General features: G+C 36.8%; 1 protein-coding gene and 1 non-coding gene across 2 annotated transcripts in view; one reads left to right on the top strand and one right to left on the bottom strand.

Moving 5' to 3' along the window:
- Ptp36E (protein tyrosine phosphatase 36E) overlaps positions 1–27,374 on the bottom strand; it is a 285,603-nt gene that overhangs the window by 38,940 nt on the left and 219,289 nt on the right. The window contains exons 4-6 of the mRNA XM_069827025.1: positions 6,656–6,743; positions 5,969–6,045; positions 2,097–2,231 (exon numbers count right to left, since the gene is read on the bottom strand). Of these exons, the coding sequence (XP_069683126.1) occupies positions 2,097–2,231; positions 5,969–6,045; positions 6,656–6,743 (300 nt within the window). The remainder of the gene's footprint in view (positions 1–2,096; positions 2,232–5,968; positions 6,046–6,655; positions 6,744–27,374) is intronic.
- TRNAN-GUU (transfer RNA asparagine (anticodon GUU)) lies at positions 8,192–8,264 on the top strand. The gene has a single exon. It is a non-coding gene; the product is annotated as a tRNA-Asn (tRNA).

Raw genomic sequence — 27,374 nt, 5'->3', positions numbered from 1 at the left:
CTCTTAGCTCGTTTCGAAAATCACACAAACAGAAATTTCTTTAAAAATGATACTACTTTATGGAAGCGGAAGAGAATGATCCAATTATTGTGCACCAGTATTGTAAGGTATGTTTAATATAAATTAGAGAGACATCAGAACTAATGATATGTGTAATAATTAAATATGAAATTGACTACAATTTTGCAATAGAATGCAATATGTCTACATAGGTTTATTTTATGACGCTTTATCAACAGCTATGGTTATCTAGCGTCTGTGTGAAATGAAGGTGATAATGGCAGCGAAATGAATCCAGGGCCCAGCGCCGAATGTTACCCAGCATTTAGTCTCAATGGATTAAGGCAGGTATGCTCAAAATTGTAAAAGCCCCGATTACACGGATGATGCTGCACTGCATAACACACAGTGTGTACGGACTGGGCTCGCAACTACATTGCAGCACCGCCTGTGGCATCGCTCTCGTACTCTTACAAATATGGATAATAAACTGAATTTAAAAAAGGAAAGAGTATACACTGCAATATTCAGTTATTACATTATTTAGCCTATTATTTTCAATATAGTTATGATATAGGCTAATAATATCATATATAATATCATTTTCATATTCCACCATATAGTCTACTTTGCGGTCTATTCAATATCTGCATTCTTTTCTGCAAGTAATCGGGAATCTATTTCCAACGAATTTACTGCAATGCGCTAAAGATGCTCATCTGTTAATCGGGACCTATGTTTGGATTTAGTAACCTTCATTCTCGAAAATAATTCTTCGCATACATATGTCGAGGCGAAGGTAGCTAACATAGTGGCAACGAATAAGCTCATCTTGTAATAAGTATTTAGTTTTGTTCATTGTTTAAATAATTCTATGCTTGTCAAGTCATATTCTCTGCATTTAGTTCTGAATTCTACGTTACTTAGTAAATCAATTAACTCGTCCTGGAACTGCACTCTCACGGATTGTACTAAATTTATGAAAAGATTAACAAAAATACTAATATCACTCTCCATACGTCTAAAATCACTAAATCTATGTTCTGTGAATTCACATTTGAACTGTTGCAGTACAGAGACATAATTAACTATATTTTGTTCAGGCACCATACATCTCTTTACAAGTTCACCTTCCGTGAAGGGTTTTAGTGTCTTAGGTAATTCCAAACATACTACATACGCTAACTTGCTCCAGAACATAGAGTCTGAATTGTTCGACCCTCTTCAATGTTTGGCCTTTCATGAAGTGCTTTCAATTCTTGAAGCTGTAGTGCACGTTGCATCCTTGAAAAATTATTTTATCAAAATATCTATTTCTGCTGGACGAAAATCACCACAATAACAATAATAATAGTAGTAGTAGTAGTAGTAATAATAATAATAATAATAATAATAATAATAATAATAACGTTGGTATTTGAAAATAGGCTATATTACAGAAAACAACTTCTCTGTCACTTCGGCATGTTCTGGGTAGCAGAGCCTATAATGTAGTTTTATGTTGCTCAGTAGTATTCTTGACAGTATCTTACAATATAGTAATCACTTTCCGTTTTCACCGAACGTACAACAAAAATAGTCTTCCTCCCACACTGTACGGAATGATCGTTTGCTTACAGAAGGTTTTGACTGTGTCATTGTCCCGCATTGTTCGTGCGTTTACTAAGTACTTGAACTGCCTTCTGTAGCCATCCGTCGAGCTTCGAACGAGGAACAGCACGCTCTACATTCGAAGGTTGTGATTACAGAACGTAATCGGGAGTCAGAGAATGAGCATACCTGGATTAAGGGAAAATCTCGGAAAAACCTCAAAAGGTAACTTGTCCCAACCAGGATTTGAGCCCGGACCTGCTCGCTCCACAATCAGACATGCTAACCGCTACATCACAGTATAGACTAGATCTGGGAAACCCACTAAAGACTAACAAGGTGACACGGAAATTCTTAACTAACCTAAGACCTCCACTGTTAAACGAATTGGTACCGAGGTTGAAGGAGTGAGGAAGGGTGTGAAATAAACAGAGCAAGACATTCCGGCATACTCCAGTGGCCTTGCCGAGTTGCCCAAGCCTGATGCAGACCACGCTGATCCTCACCTTGATGAAATCGAACGTCTTGGTGAGCATAACGATGCAGCTCGCCTTCTCCTGCCACACCATGCGCCAGAAGTCCGTGACCGTGTTCTCGGTAGGGCCCTGTGTCACTATGTACGCGTTCGGCTTCAATAGACTCTGTAACAGTCAGGGTGCAGGATAATCAAATACAAAATGTGACAAATTGCTCAAATATTCAAATATAGACATTTGTAGAATGCCAAAATAACTGTGTGCAGCCACTACGACTCAGTGAAATACACATCTCTGCAGGATATTCAGGCATTTGTGTGCGACTATCCGAACAGAGGGACATCATTTTATTTTTACTTCAATTTTTATTGTACCTGAGTTTTGGAATGTACTTCACTCCCACCCCTTCTACTAGTAAACTTCCAACCGTTCACGACACAGAGCCGAGGGCGCGTAAGCAGTACTGAGTTACTGAGTATAGTACGTTTCAGAAATATGTTCGCGTTTTCCAGTGACGAAAGAGGTTTCAATATTGAATCATATTTTCGTACGGGTACTGTCGTCCGTTTCCCTATGTCGCGTCCCGGTTTCCCCCACCTGCTTCTGTTCGCCCCTTTGTAAAGTCTAGTCGCTGGGCTGTCTTAGCTCTTTTCTGAAAACATTAATTTCTGTTAGGAATTGGACGTCTACGTAATATTATGCAAGTGTTTAAAATAACTTAAATAAAAGGGCCTCCTTAAGTAATTAACTGTCACGTGATTTCCCCCCCCTTTCTACAACCCCGCGACAAAACCACTTGTACGGACAGTAGATAGCATTTCTGAGTGATTTTATCTTTTCGGATCGGGCAGAAGTGAAGATTGAATTTACAGTACGTAAGGTACTCTTTTATAGAGTAGGTACAGAATTATTTCAACATGAGTTACTCGTACGAAGGACGAAACTGGTAATTGGAATTAGGTACAATAGTCTATAGTGCGATAACATGGACAAAAGAACTGAAGCCTGTATGGAAATGAACGGCCACCATTTTCTAAAATGTGTTTAAATATCCATATTATAATTATTTTTCAATTTAACTTCATTCTCTATATAGTACGCTAATGTGCTGTAACAGTACAATATACACTGCATAATTAATACTTCCGAATGGATAGCTCAATTCGTGTGTAAAACACTAAGTGTTAATACAGTACTGTATCTTGATTAAACAAAAACCTAATGAAAATTATCAAACTCAAAATTGCGATATTTCCTAGTTTACATAAATGGATGAACTACTTTTCTTCCCTCCTATACCTAGTAAAGTGATTTGTATTTTACGCCAGTATCATCGAACTCCGTCGTGGAAAGGGTATAAAAGGGTGTTTCCTGTTTCAATCGTTAATAGAAAGGTATAGCCAGGTTAATATTAAAAATGTTAGTAAAAATAAAATGATGTCTCTGTACAATGATCTGCAGAGTACAGACTCAGACATCTGATGTTACGTGTGTAACTATTCTGACTCATTGAAATTCAGAGCTTTGTAGAATGCTGAGATATTTGGTGTACAAATATCATGACACATACAAATGAGCCGTTCAGAGCAGAAATGATGTAAGTCAAAATTGGGTAATGAGGTTTAAAGTAAAAATTGTGTAAAATATAGCGCAAAGTAGCAATTAATATGTCGTTCGTGCTATCCACTGACTACTAATAGTTTAAATAAATTGAATATTAATTGCTACTTTGCGCTGTATTTAACAGAATGTTTACTTTAACCCTCATTACCCATTTTTGACTTACACCACTTCTGCTCTGAATGGCTCAAATGTTAGCTGAGCAGGATGCTTAGACATCAGATATGTAGCTATTGTGACTCATTGAAATGTAGCTTCGTGCAGGAAGTTCAGAATCTGATGTGTAACCGTCCTCACAAAAAGCAATGCAAAAATCTTTAAGATGATCAGACACCTGGTGTGCAACCATTCTAACTTACGAAAATGTTCAGTCATTTGCTGTGAAACATCTCTGATTCGTTCTGTGGAATACCCAGACATTTGATATGTAGCTATTGTGGACAACTGAAAAACAGACTGTATATTTATTAAGGTAAGACATTCTATAGTCCCGCGCCGTGGCGTCGCGGTCTAAGGCATCCCGCCTAGGACTCGCGTTACGGAATGCGCGCTGGTTCGATTCCTCGTGGGGGAAGAAATTTTCTCATGAAATTTCGGCCAGTGTATGGGACCGGTGCCCACCCAGCATCGTGATGCACTTGGGGAGCTACGATAGGTAGCGAAATCCGGTTGCGAATACCAGCTATAACGGCTGGGGGGATCATCGTGCTAACCACACGATACCTCCATTCTGGTTGGATGATCGTCCACTTTTGCTTCGGCATGTGGGCGTGAGGCCAGCAGCCGGCTGGTCGGTCTAGGCCCTTCACGGGCTGTAGCGCCACGGATTATTATTAAGACATTCTATCGTATTGCAAGAAGAACTCCTCAGTTACATTGTGTGAATCCATTCGCTATATTGAAGTCAGAGGTCTGCATGTTATTCAGATATCTGATGCACAACATTTTTACACATTGAAACACGGAGCTTCGTAAGGTGTTCAGACAATGTAGCCACTCTGACTCACTGAAATGCTGAACTCCGCAGATGCTGCAATGTCTGATTCCCAACGAAACTGAATCATTGAAATGAACAGCTCTGCAAGTTTCTCAGACATCTGAAGTGAAATCATTATAACGCGTTTAAATGCAGCTCTGCAGGATACCTAGGCATTTGGTATGTAACATTTCTGTTTCATTAAAATACAAAACACTGCTGCAAACTCATATATTTGATGTGTAATTACCCTGACTCATTGAAAGGCAGAACTGTGCCGGATTCTCAGGTGACTGAGATACTTCATCTTGGCTTATTAAAGTATAAAGTTCTGCACGATGCTCAGATATTTTATTTTCAGCAATCTTAAGTAATTTAAATACAGAGATCTAAAATATTCAAAGAGAAGACCTTCAATAATTCTCGTAATGGAGTTGCCAGACTCTTCCAATAGAGGAGGAAAGGAGAAAAACAAAAAACCGAAATTTTTATTGACAAGGGACAGAGAAAGAAGACAGAGTTAATTAAAGTTTCTCGGAAAGAAAGTATTATGATGACCAGTTTGAATGAAATAAATGAATGTTGTGAAGAAACTTCTTTGTGAGATATGTTTATTTCTAACATAACTTTTGTGTGAGTGATACACTCATCCGGAAGTTAGGAGATAGAATTCGTTGTAAATTTGAGACCGCTGAAATATTTGAAGATTCTTTTTTTCACTCGAAATGGTCATCACCTGGTTCCTTTCCTAACACGTTTAATTGGCATTCTATGTTGTCTGTGTGAATTTTCTTTTTTGCATTAAAATTTGGTGTTATACCTTTCCTTTGTTTCTTTATCAAATGGATTTGACTTGGTTTCACAAGAGTTTTGGAAGGTTTCTTTTTAAAGGACGTGTAACAGAATCAAACTGCCTGTATTGTTGAAAAGATATCTCTGCAGGATCATTAGATTTGTAAGATAGATCATAAAAAGAAAATATATTCAAGGCTATATAGAACTCCAGATCACATATAACAGATTGATCAGCCTTATGAACTTAGAAGGCGACAACTTTTATCAATTTCACTATGCTGCCATCTAGCGACTGAAAAAAAGTCATGTTATAACTCTCATTTGAATTGTATGGAGGAACTGTACTTCCATCTAGCGGTCGTTACCAATCAACAGTGGCGATCCTGGTGTTGTTCTCTTTTATATGTTGTCATTTCATAACATGGGAATGACCAATCTGACATAATATGTGATCAATAGAAGTTTTCCAGGTTGTAAGACGGCAAAATAAATGGCTGTAGGCTATACTTACATCCACATAGGACGCGTTGACGTAATCCGAGTCAGGCATGTCGTCCAGGGGCTCCAGCACCACTCTATTGTAGTCGTCTGCAACAATAAATAGGCTTCGCTATGCATTGTTGATGTTATTGATGCACTTTCTCATCTTCTGTGTGGTTTGTGGGGACAGAATATAATATCGAAACATTTATTTGTCATTATTCTATTATGATCATAATAGTTCCTACATGCTGAATTATGTCTGGATCTAAAGACAGCCGTTAAACATGGACGTAACAACTCAGACAAAGTAAAACTGAATTTCTTAATTTCGTGTAACTCTTTATATTGATATGCTTCAGATTCAGAGCAAAATGGAGAGTCAAAGTACTGTGGTACAGAATGAGGAGAAGTTTAAATAGAATGAAGAGGCTTACTTACATGGAGTGCATATAGAATGTACTTTAGGTTCAGAGAAGTATAAACTAGTGTAGACAAGTTACTTACATGGAATGCACTTCTGGTTCAGAGAGTGTTCTAGGAGTGGAGAGAGTTCCTTACACGGAATGTACTTCTGGTTCAGAGAGTGTTTTAGGAGTGGAGAGTTACTTACATGGAATGCACTTCTGGTTCAGAGAGTATTCTAGGAGAGGAGAGAGTTATTACATGGAATGTACTTCTGGTTCAGAGTGTTCTAGGAGTGGAGAGAGTTACTTACATGGAATGCACTTCTGGTTCTGGTTTTTCTCCTTATTTGCCGCCTTGGTAGCGTGACGACAGGAATGCGTCTCTACCTTGCACGCCGTCTGCAACAAGATGAAATGAGATTAAGAATTTGACCATGCCATCCGACATTGTGCTATGTACGAGCCCTTCTTTTTTTAGAAAGTTCTTAAACTAGTCCATAACAGATATCTGTAGCTCCGTATGCAACAGCTTCGAGGATAAAAATAATGATGGAAAATATTTTCCTAATCTGTAATCAAATTGCAGTCGACTTTCTTGATACATTAAAATATCATTAATTTCCTGATTTGTTATTATTATTATTATTATTATTATTATTATTATTATTATTATTATTATTATTATTATTATTATTAGCTATTTCTATTGTTATTTTTAAGCTTTTCATAGTTTTTAACAATCCTTAAAATCTCAGTAAGCAACACATAAACAGATCCTAAGATGAAAAACATAAAATTAGAAGAAACGACTCATCGGACTTCGTAGATGACAGAGCGTCGTTAAATAACTGTCACCGATCCTACCTTTAATGAACCTCAGATACGATTCAGTAACAGATTAGTATATAAGGAAGTGCACAACTATGACGAAACAAATACGCCTATTAAGAGAAACCTATTCTATTGGTCGGAGATATTTCTATGCAAAATATCTTAAGTAGTTTCCATAATTTTAAAATATTCTGGAGGAACGGATAACTGAGAAGAAGAGAAGAAAACAAAGGATCGGGAGGGATGTCGGATACGGGTTCGAACTCCACTTGACATGCATCACATGCGTGGGAAAGTTCTCTTGATTCCTGGATCGTCTGATCGATCAGAGCACCTGGCCCGTTGTGCGTACCCTTAATTCTCGGTGACGTCACATAACACGCACAACTGGTCAAAGCTGGCGCGTGTATAGTTCGAGAAGCTTTGAGCTGCATTTAACACATTTCACAACCTATCTTCCATCTATCCACCCACCAATCATTCATCTATTTATATATCTATTTTTTCATCCAAAAATCAATCCACCCGTATATCCACCTATTTACCCACATATTAAAAATCCGTCTATATTTCCATCCAAGTATCATCCAGTCATCTATCCATCAGCCACACATCCATCTATGTATCTATCCAGCAACCTACATATCCATCCATCATTATATACAGAGTATTTCCGAGGTGGTGTTACAAACTTTCAGGGATGATGGCGAAGGGCACATGTATCAATTTGAGATAAAGAACCCTCGTCCGGAAACGACACAGTGGAAAGTTACAAACAAAAATAGTTGTATGGAAATGAAATAATTTTGAATAAAAATTGTTCCGAGGCCGGGTATCGAACCCGGGACCTTTGGTTTAACGTACCAACGCTCTACCAACTGAGCTACCCGGGAACTCTATCAGACACCGATCCAATTTTTCCCTCTATATCCACAGACCTCAAAGTGGGCTGACACAACCGTCAAGCAACCAACGTTGAGTGCACACTAACTCTGTGGATCGGTGTCTGGTAGAGTTCCCGGGTAGCTCAGTTGGTAGAGCGTTGGTACGTTAAACCAAAGGTCCCGGGTTCGATACCCGGCCCCGGAACAATTTTTCCCTCGAAATTATTCAAATCAACTTTACAGGGAGTTATACCTGAAACCTTGATTTGCATGGAATAATTTTATTCCTCTGTACACCTTATTTATGTGTATTTATCTATATATCTTACACATACTGTATTCATCTGACTTGTTTACGTTGTCTACTTACAGTATTCCATTCAGTGCCCTGTCTGAGGGGTGGGGACAGGAAACTACACTAAAGCAATGCAGATAGCGTAATGTGTAACGGACATGGTCGGTCCTGATATGCACGTGTATGTGTACAAGTTGCAGTGTCCAGTCGATCAGTCCTAGTGAAATGGAGGAGTACACGAGAGCGGAATAAGTAGACCTGATTTTCGAATACGGATGAGCCAATGGGAACAGTAGACAAGCTCACAGATTGTATCGGGACAAGTACCCACATAGGATACATCCGGCCCATACCATTTTTCCACGACTGTTTCAAAGGTTAAGGGAAAGAGGGCACGTGTTGCCAAATTACAATTCTATTTCCACACAACTATTTTTGCTTATAACTTTCGACTCAGTCATTTCCTTACCATGGTTCGTTATCTCAGATTGATACATGTGCCCTTAGCCATCATCCCTGAAAGTTTGTAATACCACCTCGGAAACGTCCTGTATATCCATCTCTCCATGTAACCATCCACTCAGCCACAGGCGTAGGGAAAAGAAGTAGGATTCCATAGAAGAACGTCCCTTTTTTCGCTAATGTGTCCCGTTGTCCCTAAAGAGGTCTTCGGGACATGTTTTTGTCCAGTATTTAAAAATTAGAGACTGAGAAAACAAAACTGGGAATATAAACTGATATTTTATTATAAATATATTATATCAATCTTCATCACTGTCAGTGACATTGGAATTCGCTACATTGACAACACTGAAGGTGACACTGAATGTTCACAGCACATTGTTCTTAGAACAGTTCATGCTATGAAGCAAACTTATACGATATCATAGTTTGATGCGATTATGACTATGAAAAAAGTTCTGAATTCCAAGTAAGATAGTCAAATTAATGAAATTCTTAAATCAAAACATTTCGACGAAGTCTGGGTACATCTGTTCAAAAGTGTTGATGAAAAGCTCCCAAAAAAAAAAAAAAAAGGACAGTGTATTATATGTACCCTTGGTACAAATTTAAAGGTTGTTCTCCCGTATGAACTCACAGAATACTGAAGAGAAGAACAAGTTGCTTATAAACACAGTGAAATCAATGTTTATGTGAAATTATTTTTCAGTGCGGATTGTGTTGTATTTCATAAATTAATGCTTCAAAACCAACAACACAAGAAATCCATTCTCCATAAAAGTATTGTACGAATCACGCTGATTTATAACCAAAGCTCGGAACTTGGGGACTTGTGTGTCGTGTGCATGAGTAAGGTTACAGGTACAACGTACACAAAGCTTACCCTGCAAGTGCTCAGGGACAGCCGTGTGTACTAAGAAAGTGGTCACATCGAATGACAGGAAGACGGACGAGGAAACTGTGTCGTGTCGAAGCCAATGACATTCAGATAATTAATTAGAGATGAACGGTCTGTTTGAAAATAAGAAAATACGTATTATTCGAATGAGTATTGTATGCGTTTGAAAATATATTTCTTAAAATTTAGGTACAGAATTTCGTGGAGGAATTCTGAGGAGATACATTATTTTCTTCGAATGGAGAGTTTATATTTTGTAACTTGTGTCAAACACAAACTAGAGATTGGAAACGGGCATTCATTGAAATACATTGCAGTCCTTTAAATCGGTGGAAAATTTGTCCATAGCCATGGATCAAGTCATAGTGGAACCTTCCCTAGTAGTGACATAGAAATTGAAAACTATTTTCGAGACAAATTTAGGTTAATTATCTTTCTCAGATACGAGATCAGCTAGCAACTACTGAAAATCGAACAGAAAACAGTGACAGTGAAAACATTCAATACTTTATTTCGGCCTAAGACTTTATGATACAATTACAAACCATTTTCCAAATTTGAAATTTTTTTAAAATTGAAGCTTTTAAAAAATAAATTTGTAAAATTATCCACGATATAATATAATATTAACAAATGTATTTTTTTTTTTTACCTTTTATTTCTGTCTACTATATTCTTGTTTTTATTGAATATCACTGGCTTCTGTCGAATTGTCAATTTATATTAAATGTGTATTTTTCTCTCTTTTTCTCTTTCTTCTTTATTCTTGCTCTTGTGTTGTATTTATTGGTTCGAATTAAGTTACTTACTGTATTTAGTAAAGTGTCCTTGTAAATTTTATGTTATATTATTGACTAAGACCACACCGTACACGAGTCTGGCTCTTACGGTAGTGGCTAGAAACATTTTTGTTTTATAAATGTAATTTGTATTCAGTAGGTAGCTAGTTAAAATAAATAAAATAAAAAAAAAATTAATTTTGCTCCCGTCACTTCATGTTTCTTTCGTTTCAAATCATGTTTAACTAACAGACGAAGAAGGTATGGGTTCGAAAAATATTCGAATGTATGTAGTCATACACTGTAATAAAATATACAGAGCAGAACTGTAAATTTGATGTATTTTGCATGTTTATTTATATATATGCTATAAAATTACTTGTTTCAACCTACCATAATATTATCATTATGTTGTTTCCAGCCAGGAACCACTTTTATAGCAGACCTTACAGTACCTCTGTGCTGGAAGCGGGAGTTTGTTGACATTGAAGATCGGTCGCTTAGCCACGTTCAAAGATACAAGTCCCCAAGTTCCGAGCTTTTTTTATAACAGTGCATTCTGGGATGAATCTATTTTGTAAGGAGCACATTTTTCAATACATTTTATTCAATTTATTCTTTAAGTACTTTCTTTTCAATTATATCATTTAATTAAATTTCATTGACTTAATCTGTCCAAAGACAACATGGATAAGCGCGATGGAAAACATACACCAAAGGTCAATTTAAAAAATCAGTGTTGAGTGTCCTGTATTTTTTATGTTTCTGGGAACTCTAAGCAGGATTCAAAATCCGAGGTTGAGTTCGGGCGTGAGTTAGAATCTCGTTTGGTCCGATTATCTAGTTCAGTGGTCGTCAGCACTCGCTGAAATGTGCAATGGGTACGCGGTGCCGTCCCCTGCACACCGTCGTGCAACAGGGAGAGATAGAGAGCATACCCACTAGCAGCTACGAGAGCACTATAGTGCACTGCGTTTTCTGCGGGTAAGAGAGGCTAGCCCCAGCGTGCTCTATGCTGACGACCGCTGATCTAGTTGGTCTTTTTCCGAAGTTTTTCTCAACTATGAGACGAATGTCAGGTAATTCAACAACGAAACATCGGACTTATCTAGCCAAATACCATTTCGCTATCATTGTAGACATCGAATTTATATGAACTAAAAGCTAAGAACTCCACCAAGTGGATGAGGGGGGGGGGGGTTTCCTAGGCCTGATTCACAAGTCTCCAATGATAAACGATAACGATATAAAAAATACTAATAATATTTTATTTCACGTCAGTGCGCGTATGTATGTGACACATTTATCATTGTTAGATTTCGGAGATTCGTGAATCAGCCCTAGAAACCCTCCCAACGGATACACATCCACTCTAGTAGGCATTCTTAGCTTTTCGGGCATTTAAATCTTATGTCTAAATGTAATAATCACATCGACACTAAATAACTTCGTATGAAAGATCGTTGTTATATAACAGATTAAAAACACTCATCCATCCATCCTTCCACCCATCCATCCATCCATTCATCCATCCACCCATCGATCCATCCATCTATCCAATTAATCTGCAGCCACTGGCGTAGCTCAGGTGGCAGCGGCGTGTTTTCTTACTGATTCGGAGCTTTTCTCGGGCGTGGGTTCGATTCCTGCTTGAGTTTATTATCTGGTTGGGAATTTTCCGGATTTCTCTAACTGTAAGGCGAATGTCAAGCAATCCCATGGAGAATCTTCGGTCTCATCACTCCCAAATACTATGTCGCTATCAGCAATTCCATCGACGCTAAATAACCTGGTAGTTTATACAGCGTCGTTAAATAAACGACTTGATCTGCGGATCTGTTTTGCACCGATTTTTCAGTTTTGAGTAGCTTACAGCATCTCAAGTCTCATACGAACTGTACGAGAATGACTGAGGAAATTTAGTCAGAACGAAATATTTGTACCCTTCCACACAAAAGGAGGGGCGTAGGTAGGCAGGAAAGCAGGAAGAGGCCACTGTGGAGATTGCGGTGGTACGCCTCGCGTTTAGCGTATAGGAGTGTCCAAAGTAGTTGAGATATAGAGGGAGAGAGATACATACGGGCTATTGTGAAGAAAAAGATTTCCTGGTAAGTGGTTTATGTCGGTAATGGCAGAGGAGATCTCGGACGCAGAGATGGAATAAAACATCGCGGAGAAGTGAAAGATTATTTGTAGCCATGGCAACATGGACGGATCGATACGGGGAGGGGGCAAGGTGGGCTGTCTGTCGTGACGTAATGCACTCAGCTGTGTCGTGCAGGTCTCGAGGCCACGGCCCTCGGAGTCCCTTCCTTCATAAACCACCATTCCTTCCTGCGAACAAAAGACTCCAATCCAATACCCTTGGAATTCTTGTGAAGTGTCTGGTTGTGTATACACCGTGTCGATCTTCTCAACGTTTGTACAGATGGATAAACAGAACATAGGCAGCTCATGACGTCATCAATTGTAAACGGACAGCTGTCAGCTGACAGGAAATGACGTGTCTACAAACAAGTGTTAGTTATCTTAATTCTTAAAAAGGTTATGGCGACGTCAAAATGTAACTTACTTTTGAATAACCTAATAATATTACATAAGTAAATTTATTCGTTTAGCCTATTTGATGCTGAGGGAGATAAAGTTCACACTCTATACAAGGTGTAAGGGGTATAAGTGCCATTATTTTAACTGATGATTGTTCATGTCATAAGGAAGAAAAAAATGTCTTCACAATTTTTTTCTAATTGCAATATTTAACTAATTATTAAAGTTTACAATATTAGGCGTTTGGCAACGTTGCTGGATGGGGAGGAGGGAGTTTACGAGTACACACTACAGCTCAAGCGGATACAGACATACCGGTACAAAACAGATGGTCTGTTCTGATGCAGAGACGGACCGTTATTTACATAAAACGAACAGCAAATACAAACTTTCAATCTCATTAATAGAACTTTATGATAATTTTCCATTTTATTTAATAATAACTACAATATTGGTCCATTTTTTATTGTACGACTAAAAAACAAACAATAATGGTTTACTGCACAAAATCACAACGCAACATTTTAATCTTTCCCGCTTCCATAAAGCAGTACCATGTTTAAAGAAATTTCTGTTTGTGTGATTTTCGAAACGGGGTAAGAAACTCTTAGTTTCTAATAATCGTTGAGAAACTAGTACAAAAAGTTCGCCGATTAGGTAACCTTCATTGCGGAAAACATTGACGGTACATCTTCATGCCTCACTTGAATTACGACGACTTTCTCCATAAATTAATAACACATGATATTCCTAAACTGTGAATGACATTTTAAGTTGTTTATCGAATACCTGGTACCGAACTGTCATCCGCTCGGCAGTATACCTCTGGACAGAGAGAACTCAGCTGACATGTAAGTACGTCTATGCAGAGTAGTGCCTGCTGAACACGTTGCCACGTCTCTCACGCCAGAATATTAACAAATTTAAGCATGCTATTTTATTTAATTTCAAGAAAACGTAATAGGACACACAAATATGTATTTAAACTAATATTAACTCTTTGCTAGATATACCTACTGATGTAATTTTTCGTAATTTTACTAATGATATATAAGTATAACACTAATAAAATAAGAGAAGAAATATTTTTTTTCTGGGAAAACTATCAAGTTTTTACTCTATGTCGTATGGACATTTTTAATCCTGTAGACCGTCCCCGACGACTGTGAAAAGGACGGCACTTATACCCCTTACACCCTGTATATAATTATAATTATGGATCATAAGGCAACTCTTTCATCTGTCTCCCATAGGACAGAAAAATTAGAAGGCAACATTTAAAACATAACAGAGTACATGGCGATGTTACAACGGCAAGAGAGAGGGCGAGTAGCTCTCTGATGGAAATATTCATCATAAAAGGAAAATATACGAACTTGAGTTCGAGCTTAAAAGAATTTGTGACAAGGAAATACGATCTACGTCAGCAGAAGCCAAACAGATTCTCAAACATTTGTCTTTGTTTCATGCAGAAAAGTTGATAACGGAGCTTTGGTTCCTTGGAGTTTGACGTAAATACGCCTTCTTTTAAATTACCTCTTAGGTAAGGAATATACCGAGTTTATAAATCACCTATTACCTTTTCACTCATAAAGTTCTGGAAGTGACGTGTGTTAGTAAATTAGACTAATAATTCACAATTTGTAAACATTTATTTGCAATATATTAATCTCAATGTGAGAAAAGGAACAATTATTTATTATGCTCTTTTCCAGAACAAGGTTTGAACATTAAACCTAAAAAAAAAAGACACTTAGTTTTACGATAGGAATACGCAAGAAAAAGAGTAGGGTTTGATTAATACTTATTAATTTTCCAACAAAATATTATCACAATACACTTGTCCTCGGCTATTGTCCATGTGGTGAACGTCTGCGCAATACAAGACACCATCGCATATGAAGTAAGGTTGCTGCAGGTCTGTCTGGTAAGAATTACGAAGTTTTTGAAGAAGTGCATTGCCTTGCTACTGACGGGAGTACAGACCGATTATTTAGTCCTGACAGCTCAGCGACGCGAAAGAGGGAAAGTAATAGGAGGAGTGGGGAGATTTCCGGATTAGAGATAAGGATGAGCTTTCGGTAAAGCAAGCGAGTGAATAACCCAAACACCCCTTGGAGTAACTAAATGGACTCGCCTCTCTCACGCGCACATCTCCGGCGACTGTCAGGACTAAATAATCATACTGTATGCGGAGAGTCGATATAAGTGCCATTGACAAGACGAATACAAGAGGCTTCATCATAGACCCGACGGACGGTGGATTTGAAATAGGTGTGGACCAGCCGAAAACTGTTGACTTGGAAAAAAAAACATATATGAACCAACGATAACATATTTAAAAACTGTATATATAACACTAAAAACTTCTCCGTCATTGGGTTAATGATTGGAAGCCGTGGCACCATTCCAAGACAGTTTTTAAATTTCATTAAACATTTCGCCATTCCACAGAAAATTTGTTTAGATATAGACCTCCTTGCTTTGAAAGGTTCTATTGCAATATTAAACAACCATTTATGTAGTATGAACTATAGACTAAGCTATATAGTCCTGTTATAACCTTTCTCTTAATATCATGTATTAGCAAATTTAACCTTCTGTTACTGTTACTCTATTATATCAAGATATTCAAACTTGTGTAGTATTCTTTGTCACTTAGGCAGTCTGCTATGACAGAAAGAATGTTAAAATAAAAATAACGATCCAGAATTAATTTTATTTACTTTAAAAATTAAGACTTTTTGACAGAAACCACCAATTCACTACATCTATCACACTATCGCTATCGAATTTTCATTTGAAATCCTGTTCCAGATTTGGAAATAGAAAATAGTATGATGGAGCCCAATATAGGCCTAGTCTTGCAATGTCACTTCGAGTTTAGTCGTCTTAGAAGATTAGAGTAATATTCAGCACTAATTGTGATATTATGTTTTAGGAAATTAATTATAATAATTTCTTTGAAGCCATTCAAGATGTACACAAAACATTCTGTGCGAGAAATAGGAGGTTGTTTCCATTGTTTTGAATGATTTTTTATTTCATGATGAAAGTAATAAAGATATGTTTTGTTCATAATAACATACCTCTCCTAAGACTTTTTTTCATCTTTCTGAAAACACTGACCAATTTCGAAATAGCACTTCTGTCTTTCCTACTTCCGATCAGGATTCAATGCTTTAGGATTCCACCTAGCATAGAATAATAAGCTCACACACTTGAAAATTTCCGCTAACGATAGTGTAAGATAAGTCAAACGACTGAAAACACTATTGGTTATGTCAACAGTGGTGGGCGAAAATCTTATCAATTCCCACTCCTTTGTACAAAAAGTAACTTCATAAAATTAAAAACACTCTTCATGCAATACGTTTGAATTGATTCATCCTTAATAACACTAATACATAAATAAATTACACAATTTTGTACAAAGAAAACTGTGTCATTAATTAAATATAAGGTGGGTGCTCCTGTTATGGCCATGTTCCTGATATGGCCACCCCCCTATTGTGAGTTAGTTAACCAAAAAATCCGCTAAATTGCAGCAGCATCCAGTGCAAGGGCATCCTGGTATGTCACTTGATCGTTTTCCATCCAGTCAGGTTGAGCAATATGGCGTCAGGTGCCTGTTTTGCGGTTATCATGTGACCTCTTCTTATTTTTCTCTGGTAAGTCTCGTTTGTTTTTCAAAGACCTGTCTCATGAAAACCATAGTACTCCATTCAGTTTTTAATATTCTGTTGATTGGTGTTGTCGTTGATGGCGTATCTTTTACGAGTTTTTCATAATCAAACGATTTTCGTGAAAGCTTACCTGCTCCTGATATGGCCATATCAAATGCACCATGGCCATATCAAATGCACCATGGCCATATCAAGTTCATTTCACTTTAATTTTTCACCTGACAAATTTACATGCCTTATAGCTGGGATTACGCAAAAATTCTGTATTTTAAGAACAACAACTTAATTTTTATGGAAAAACCTCTTTTGACTACACTTTTGAATTATAAAAAAGATTATTAAGTGTCATTTTTATTCATTTTACACCAAAATTATTTAATTTTAACACAACTGCGCTATGAAACTTAAAACAATCACCATTTGTAGAACATGGAACAAGGGTGGCCATATCATGTGCACATGTTCCTGTTATGGCCACTAGCTAGACTTTTGGAATTTGGGACTTTTTGGACAATTAAAGCTACTTTTATGGAGAAAGGAAATTGTTTTAAGAAAGTCTATTAGACTGAGAACGAGTAAGAAAAAAGTGGTTTACATTTTTTTCAAAATGGCGGCTAGAAAAATTCTCAAACCTTAGCATGGCCATATCAGGGACACCTACCTTACAGTATATATGAGGACTACACGACAAGAAGCATTAATAAGCATTCGAGCGCATGATGTTCCTTGTGCTTTTCTTGCGCGGAGGAAGGAGCGGCAACCAAGGAGTTGTCCCCTACTCTACTACCCTCCTACTCCTGTAGTAACTCGAAACAAAGAGCAAAGAGTTTGTAATGCATTAGTACTTTTTTAAGTAGGTTATTTTACGACGCTTTATCAACATCTCAGGTTATTTAGCGTCTGAATTACATGAAGGTGATAATGCCGGTGAAATGAGTCCGGAGTCCAGCACCGAAAGTTACCCAGCATTTGCTCATATTGGGTTGAGGGAAAATCTCGGAGAAAACCTCAACCAAGTAACTTGCCCGAACGGGAATCGAACCGGGCCACCTGGTTTCGCGGCCAGACGCGCTAACCGTTACTCCACAGGTGTGGACATATTAGTACTTTGTTATGATGTTGTCATAGGGTTTCTGTTATTTAATGCATACAATTTTCTTAATAACTTAATAACTATTACAGTAATATAGGCTAATATGTAAGAGAAAAGAATGCATGATCGAGATAAAGAAGAAAACCAAATAAATTGTTATAATATACCCCAATAGCTATTTAAATCAAGCCTTTAATGAGCATGGGTTCTTAAGGAAAAAATATTAATATGCTCTAGGTACTTTGTTACAATTAATGCATAATGTAATAAAGAGGTACTAGGTATCTACAGTCATAAAAATAAATTCACATATAAAAACAAAAGTTCATTGACTGCTGAAATTATAGGCTTACTTCCTGTTATGATGGACACTTCTGAAATATTCCTTTGCAGCAGCTAAATTACATTGTAGGAAGTATTCTCTTATAAGGTAAAGGTGTTAAAATCTAACGACATGGACGAAATACCAGTGTGTTTGAAAGCATTCATTTCCTTGTATGGGATCACTTACAAGCGCGTTCAGGTACTAAAGAACTCTCTCAAGTCTGCAGGTTTGCCACCTAAAGATCAAAACAAAAAATCAGATGATGTCTTCGAAAGTGTGCTCAACCACATTGAATCTTTCAAGGCACGGAAAAGCCATTATGTTCAGTCAAAAAGTGATCGAATACATCTTCCCGACAATCTCAACATAGAAAATTATGAAATGTATATTTCACAAGGTAGTTCCGATCTGTCTCATGAATACTAAAGAAAGATTTTCAACACCAGATTTAACATATCATTTAAATATCCACGCTGTGACACTTGCAGTACATGTGACAAGTTTCAGACTGATCTCAAAGTTTATGAAAATAAACTCTCTGATAACACTGTGTCTTTTCTTCCTATACGTGAACGTATACTATACACTCGTATACTCGTAGAATGACACTGTAGGCCTATTTGCTTTGTTTCTGCGTTTACGTTCCATCTAGGTTCGGTCTACCTTCTAAGCTTCATACATCAATGGCATATGACGCTGAATGTTCTGGCAACTCTATTCATCCTTTTTGTTGTGTACAGTTCATATATGCAGGGACATCATTTTATTTTTACTTCAATTTTTATTGTACCTGAGTTTTTGAATGTACTTCACTCCCAACCCTTCTACTAATGAAGTTCAACCGTCCTCCACACAGATCCAAGGCCGAATATACAGTCATAGCAGCCTTACGGTCATAGTAAACAGTACGTTCCAAAAATATGTTCGCGTTTTCCAGTGACGAAAGAGCTTTCAATATTGCATCATTTTTCATTTGCCTATGTCGCATCTCGGTTTCCCCCACCTGCTTCTATTCGCCTCTCTGTAAATGCTAGTGGCTGGGCTGTCTTAGCTCTTTTCTGGGAACATTAATTTCTGTTAGTAATTGGACGTCTACGTAATATTATACCCATACAATAATTGTTTAAAATAACTTGAATAAAATAAAAGTGTCTCGTTAAGTAATTAACTGTCACGTAATTTCCTCCCTTTCTAGGACCCTACAACATAACCAGTTGGACGGACAGTAGATAGCATGTCTAGAGTAATTTTATCTTTTCGGATCGGGCAGAAGTGAAGATTGAATTTACAGTACATAAGGTCTCTTTTATAGAATAGGTACAGAATTATTTCAACATGAGTTACTGATACGAAGTACGAACCTGGTAATTGGAATTACGTACAATAGTCTATAGTGTGATAATATGCACATTAGAAGTGAAGCCTGTTTCGAAATGAACGGCCACCATTTTCAAAAATGTGTTTAAATATCAATATTATGATTCTTTTTCAATTTAACTTCATTCTCTATAGTGTACGCTAATGTGTTGTAGACAGTATAATATACACTGCATAATGAATACGTCCGCATGGAAAGCTCAGTTCGTGAGTAAAAACATTCATTTGTTAATAATGTACTGTATTTTGATTAAACAAAAACTCAAACTCAAAATCGCGATATTTCCTAGTTTACGTAAATGTATGAACTATTTTTCTTCCCTCCTATACCTAGTAAAGTGATTTGTTTGTACAGGGACATCACTTTATTTTTACCAACATTTTTAACATTAACCTGGCTATACTCGGAAACACTGTTTCCCCCTTCCATTACAGGAGTTTGATGTTACTAGTGCAATATGTAAACAAATCATTTTACTAGGTATAGGAGGAGAGAAAAGTAGTGTATCCATTTAGGTTGTAGGGAAATACGATATTACGATTTTCAGTTTGATCATCACTTTTACGGAATTTATCAAAATACAGTAGAGTAGTAACATTTTTTTTTCAAAAACTCAACATTTCAGGCGGCTATGTTCGTTATGTAATGTCTACTTTATTTAGCATATTAATTATTGATGTTATCATACAATATAGAGAGTACATTTAAATTGAGGGGGTCATAAGTAAAGGGCTGTAAGTGCACTTAAGTTACTTTTGAGAAAATGGGGTTTAAATATTTAAGCTTTCGTAAAATCGGTGAAATTTTTTATTTAAATTTTAATGTGTGATGCGATTAAAATATCCCTTTACCACTAAAATTTTAGATACTTTTGCTTACACTGGATGCACTTAACTCATGTTATTACAAATGTCACTAGCATTCCTTTGCTTCTAGCCACCTCAATTCAAAAAAACCTAATCTGAATTTTTAAACAAGTTTCTGAAAATGGTTGCCGTTCATTACAATGCAGGCTTCAATTCTTTACGCATATTATTAAAAACATTTGAAGCATATTCTCTGAAATTGAATTTATCGTTTCTTGAATATAATTTTTTAGTACGATATTATTAATATAGGTTCTTTCTTCTATAGAAAACGCAATCATATTTATGAAACACACTATACACTGCAGTGTTTACTTCACTGCTTGAAGACTTCGAATGCAACAGCGGCCGTAAATTTGTGTGTCTGACGGGAGCAAGGACATTAGTGAAGGGGTGAGAGTGAAGTACATTCAGAAATGCAGGTACAATAAAAATGCAAGTAAAAATAAAATGATGTCCCTGTATATTACGCCAGTATCATCGAACTCCAGTCGTGGAAGGAGGTAGCAAATGGTGTTTCCGGTTCTTAATCGTTGATCCAAAGGTATAGCCAGGTTAATATTAGAAATGTTACTAAAAATAAAATGATATTTTATTTTATTGGGTTATTTTACGACGCTGTATCAACATCTAGGTTATTTAGCGTCTGAATGATATGAAGGTGATAATGCCGGTGAACTGAGTCCGGGGTCCAGCACCGAAAGTTACCCAGCATTTGCTCGTAATTGGTTGAGGGAAAACCTCGGAAAAAACCTCAACCAGGTAACTTGCCCCGACCGGGATTCGAACCCGGGCCACCTGGTTTCACAGACAGACTCGCTGACCGTTACTCCACAGGTGTGGACTAAAATGATGTTCCTGTATATGATATTGCTTCAAGGATATATATATATATATATATATATATATATATATATATATATATATATATATATATACTTGAAGCAATATCAACTACTTCAAACTTATCCAAGTGGCTTAGTGCAGTTAAGAAATAATGGTTTCTGTTTGATTTTCAAAATATTCGACAGTTTCCAACCAAAACAGTGGAACAAAGTCTGTACATAGACTGTTGCTCTTCGGTGTGAGGACAAGTGGAAGCGGGGAAACGGCTCGCGTCAATGCAATTTTCAATTGCAGTCCCCGGCAACATCCGATAACACAGGGAAACTGACATGTGCTCGAGTTTCAATATTATTATTGGTCCAATTAGGACGTAATTTTATTACTTTCCATGCATAAATGGCAGCAATGTGAAACTGTATACGTTTCATCAATTTGCATTATGCGAGTAACAACAAAATCGGAATTTCAGGTGTGATACGCAGAGGCGAAGTGGAAAATATTGTGGAGCTGAAAAAAAAAATGTTTTGAGATTAAAAAAAATAATCGGCATCTCTTATACCAAAGAAAGTGCTTCTGGCGTGTAATTTACATGAGTACAGCGATTTTCCCTAAAACTATTATGCTGATTTTGTTCGTATTCAGTATCTATGAGTTATTTTATCTGGGAATGATGCGCATAAAATATAAAAACGGTTACTATATAAATGAGCATCTATAGCCTATATCAAAACCAACACTTAGTGGCATCTGCTTTATAAAGATTTTTCCATTTTATTATTTCTCTTGCATAACAAGGAGAGAGAAACAAAGCGTTTATAGATGACACTTACTTACTTACTGGCTTTTAAGGAACCCGGAAGTTCATTGCCGCCCTCACATAAGCCCGCCATTGGTCCCTATCCTGAGCAAGATTAATCCATTCTCTATCATCATATCCCACCTCCCTCAAATTCACTTTAATATTATCTTCCCATCTACGTCTCGGCCTCCCCAAAGGTCTTTTTCCCTCCGGCCTCCCAACTAACACTCTATATGCATTTTTGGATTCGCCCATACGTGCTACATGCCCTGCCCATCTCAAACGTCTGGATTTAATGTTCCTAATTATGTCAGGTGAAGAATACAATGCGTGCAGTTCTGTTTTGTGTAACTTTCTCCATTGTCCTGTAACTTCATCCCTCCTAGCCCCAAATATTTTCCTATGCATCTTATTCTCAAACACTTTTAACCTATGTTCCTCTCTCAAAGTGAGAGTCCAAGTTTCACAACCATAAAGAACAGCCGGTAATATAACTGTTTTATAAATTTTAACTTTCAGATTTTTTGACAACAGACTGGATGATAAAAGCTTCTCTTTTATTTGAAGGTTTCGTAACAAGCTGTTTTTTTATAGTGATGGGTTGTTAGCCCTTCGCCCAACCCCCAACCTGGAGGACCACCCCTTATCGGCTGTCCACGACTGTTATACAATATATTCGCAGCTACCCTCCATATCTGGAGGCCGTATCCTCGATCCGCAACCTGAAGACGCGCCATGCCGTGGTGATAGGGACCCACAATAAATGGGTTTATAGATGATACTTATCCAAAATCGATTGTTGCAGAAAAAATAATCGCTATCTGCAGAATTATGCCTGTTATTAGAAACTTTACAGAAATTTTGGAAATTAAGTTATCTAAACTAATTATTTCCTAAAATTAATTTACTTATAGCATTTAAGAAAATAGACTAAACAAAATTTTATTTTTCTGTAAAAACTTCATTTTCTGTAGACATATTGTAAATGTACTCTCAGAACAAGGCCGTCTCGCTCAGAATCGCTTATCATAAATTATTTAAACGCCAAATTGGATAATGCGGAATCGATTTCTACTGCGTATTTTAGTATAACTATTCCTAATTTTCGGATGTGACAGAGGATACGCAATGATATATTTGTTCGTAATAAAGTAGTGTCCGGAAATGTTTCCGTATCGAGATACAACGTTACGAGAGAAATTACAATTTCAAAGAATCTCAACGTGACAAAACTTATTTATTAATTATGACTTACAGTAAATTATTAAAATATAGTGAAAATGATAGTGAAAAAATTGTTAAAAAATTGAAGAGGTGATTTCAAACCGGCCTACGTCAAAATTATAAATTATGAGAGAAATGATAAAAACTGATTAAACAAATTTGTGCCTGCATACTTTATTTCATTAGGTAGATTAATTTGTTTTGACACTTCTCCGAAGTATTTAGAGTCACTGTGTTTGTAATATAAATTTAATAAACTTAGCCCCGGTTTCTTCAACCTTTGTTAAAATGCATCTAACATAGCGTTAATTAACTGTAAGTTAAAAGTAGCTATGAATTGCTGTTAAAAATATTGCGTTTCTTCAACTTTACATTTCACATTTTAACATTCTGTTTGTTAACTCTCTGTTAGGACCAGAGATTCTAGAGTTTAACCATAACCTATAACCAACTATAGGCTCACTTCTGTTTTCTGAACTTTGACAATTGCGATTCTCGCTTGTTTCCGTTGTTTGATTCAGAGAGGATAGAAGTCTTTCTATTCTCTCAGGTTTGATTTCTGCTTCTTTCCTCGTCTGTATCACAATAGCATGGAGTGCCGTATTGGTATTGCTGTTATGAAATGGAAAACATTGGAACAAATAGAAATCATGGGACTAATTTCTCTTCGTTCTAGAGAAGTTTTCTGCTGGAAATTATTTCGCAGTATAAACCAATTAATGAGAATAAACAAACAAACGGATCTAAGTTGAAAGCAAAAAGTGAGGCTTGGCAGAAAATAGCCTTTACCTTTATGAACTTCTGGTTTGTCAAATCACAGAAATCATCCGCTCTGTTTATGTATTCATGGATATCATTTTCTAAATAATGCAGATATGTAAGTTCAGCATCTAACGCACCAGCCATATTAGATACTTCTATGCTAACAGAGAGTTAAATGATTTAACTGCATGAAATTGGACAGTTAAATTAACATAGGTTTTAACAGCCTGTTACTACTAACAGTAGTTTAAGAAATGCTTCAACTGTTAAGTTTACAATTAAAATGGAATAACACACTGTTATAATTTAACAAAGGTTGAAGAAACCGGGCCTTAGTGTTTTCAAACAGATCTAAGTCAAGACTTAAGAGTCTGGAAAATAAACTCTCATAGGCACATATGGGCTTAGGACAAATGAAAATGTGAATTAAACAAGTTAAAAATTTTGAGAAGTAGCAGATTTTGTCCTGAATCATTTCTTTCATATTTTCACATAAGCCATAGTTTCTTAACACTGACCTCTAGGTAGCTGACGACAGAGCCGGGCCCCCTTTTTGGTACTTTAGCAAAAAAAAAACTTAATTTTTTATTTATTTAACATATAGTGAGCACTTTTGAACCTGTGGATCAAAATTTAAATTTGTCTCACGTTCTAGAATCGGTTTGAGACTTCCTCAAAAGGTGCCGGAAATTGGGATATGGCCAACGAACGTTCACGAAGTCGCTCAATTCGTTCCACGTTTCTGCTCTCTTTTTCTCTTCGCAAGTCTACCAACTGTGATAATGCATAATAAGGGGCGTGGCCGATTTTGACTCCCGCTTGGGATGATTGGATGATTGCCTTGTTGGATTGTTTCCCAGGTTTATCCTGACAATCAGTTCATGGCGAATCCTCGGCCTCATCTCGCTATCACCAATTTCATCACTATAACCTAGTAGTTGGTGGAGCACCAGAAAACAACCGACTAAAAAATAAAGCAGAACCCAACCTTATATCTCTCGCACGTGCTTGAAGGTGTAATCAAACCAGGGATTTTCTAGGGAGTAGCGGGCATTATAAATTATAATACTTGTGTTTTCGCAGCGAACATTTTAATCAGATCTAATGTAGACAAGAAATTCATTCTACCTGAATCATGGATTAAAACTGATTAAAATATACCCACTCCTAATTTGAAGTACATCCTTCGAGTGACAAACCAAGCATAAAACGGAGAAATGGTGGATACGAGCCTCGGAGAGCCAGTTACGGTAGAAACGTGATGTCTGTAAGAGAGGATTAGTGGGATTTCTCCCACTGCAAGAACATTCTCCCTTTATTCATAGTCTTTACCCTAACTAGGAATGATAATTCCTCTTATTGCATATTTTTAGAAACTAATTTGCGAATGCGTATATTTTCAGTTACTATATTATTATTATTATTATTATTATTATTATTATTATTATTATTATTATTATCGGTGAGGAGTTCGAGCTAGACAGTTGAACAAGATTCTTTGAAAGGGTGGAGATGAATAATTTCGAGGGAAAAATTGTTCTGGGGCCGGGCATCGAACCCGGGACCTTTGGTTTAACGTACCAACGCTCTACCAACTGAGCTACCCGGGAACTCTACCCGACACCGATCCAATTTTTCCCTCTATAGGTATCCACAGACCTCAAAGTGGGCTGACAACCGTCAAGCAACCAACTTCGAGTGCACACTAACTCCGTGTGACTTAAATTGTGGTTTTCTGTTAACGAACAGTGACGTATATTATGCAAATCAAGATTTCAGGTATAACAAGGTCCCGGATTCGATGCCCGGCCCCGGAACAATTTTTCCCTCGAAATTATTCAAATCAACTTTACAGATAGTTATACCTGAAATCTTTATTTGCAAGGGTGGAGATGTTTGGCGTTTGAGACTCGCATCTGTTGACGAGTGGAAACAATGAATGAACGAACAAACAAACAAACAGATAAATGGGTAAATAGATAGATAAATAAATAATGAAACATGTTATAATATTTATTTACATAGTGACTTATTTACAGTAGCACTCAAAAGTATTTTGTAGAAAGCATATGTCACAATTAGATAAAGATAAGTATTGAATAGAGAAAATACCAGTATATAATTGAAAAGTATGTATTTATAATACATTTAGTACGAAAATACATTCAGTTTAGACAGAGTTATCTTGCCTAAAAATAATTGAAAATTCTTCTGGATCAAAAGTAATTTGTAAGTCCAAGTATGTAATAATAAAACAAAAATATTCTGGACTCTGAGAAAAAAATCAGTATTTTGTTGCATACCCCCGAGCTTTGATCACAGCAGTACATCTGTTTGACATTGAATCCACAAGATTTTGGAATTGCTCGAGTGGAAGTTGTGACCATTCTTTCAACAAGGCAGCAAAGAACTGATGCTTATTTGAGTAACTTCTACGACGAACACGTCGTTCCAATTCATCTCAAAGATGTTCAATAGGATTAAGATTCGGACTGTGGCTTGACCAATCCAAAAGTTTGATCTTTTTATCTGCAAAGAATTTTTTAAATGGCTGGAAGTGTGTTTTGGATCATTGTCCTGCTGAAAAATCCAATTACGTGGCATATTCTTCCTCCCATTTGTAAACATATTCTTTTCTAAGATGTCACTATACATGAAACGATCCATATTCCGTTCTATTTGGACTAGAGCACCAACTCCACTTCTAGAAAAACATCCCCACACCATGATGCTACCATCACCGTGCTTAATGGTCGGTACCTGATATTTTTTGTTGTCTCTTTAGTTTTTTGGTCGACGTACATACTGCATACTATCAGAAGAAAATAAATTAAATTTACTCTCAACACTCCATTACACCGCATACCAGTCTGTAATGATACATTTTTGCAAACTCTAACCTGGTCTTTCTATTTTTTGGATTTATGAGTGGTTTCGTGATGGTCGTCTACTATTTTAATCACCAGCTACTAGGCGACGTTTCACAGTAGAGACATGTAGGTTCAGTCCATGGTGCTGCTCTAGATATCTCCCAATTTGTCGAACCGGTTTTCGTTGATCAGCAACCGACTGCTTACAAATCATTCTGTCCTCCCTCACTGTTGTTTTTCGACGACGACCAGACGTTGGCTTATTGACTACTGACCCTTCTTGTTTTTACCGTCGACTTCACACACTTATGAGTTATGATATACCAAAATCTTTAGCAACGCTAGACTGCGATTTTCCCTCTTTCAAAGCGTTTAAAGCAACTTGTCTCACTTCCACAGAGTATTCCTTTTGTTTTGGCATGCTTGCAATGGCCTGTACAAATAAAGAAGCACTGTTTAAATACCTAAACACCAATATTTAATTT

The sequence above is a fragment of the Periplaneta americana genome, chromosome 5, assembly GCF_040183065.1.
Source record: "Periplaneta americana isolate PAMFEO1 chromosome 5, P.americana_PAMFEO1_priV1, whole genome shotgun sequence".
Classification (NCBI taxonomy): domain Eukaryota; kingdom Metazoa; phylum Arthropoda; class Insecta; order Blattodea; family Blattidae; genus Periplaneta; species Periplaneta americana.
Note: the sequence above shows the minus strand (reverse complement) of the source record. Positions and strands in the feature narration are given on the sequence as shown.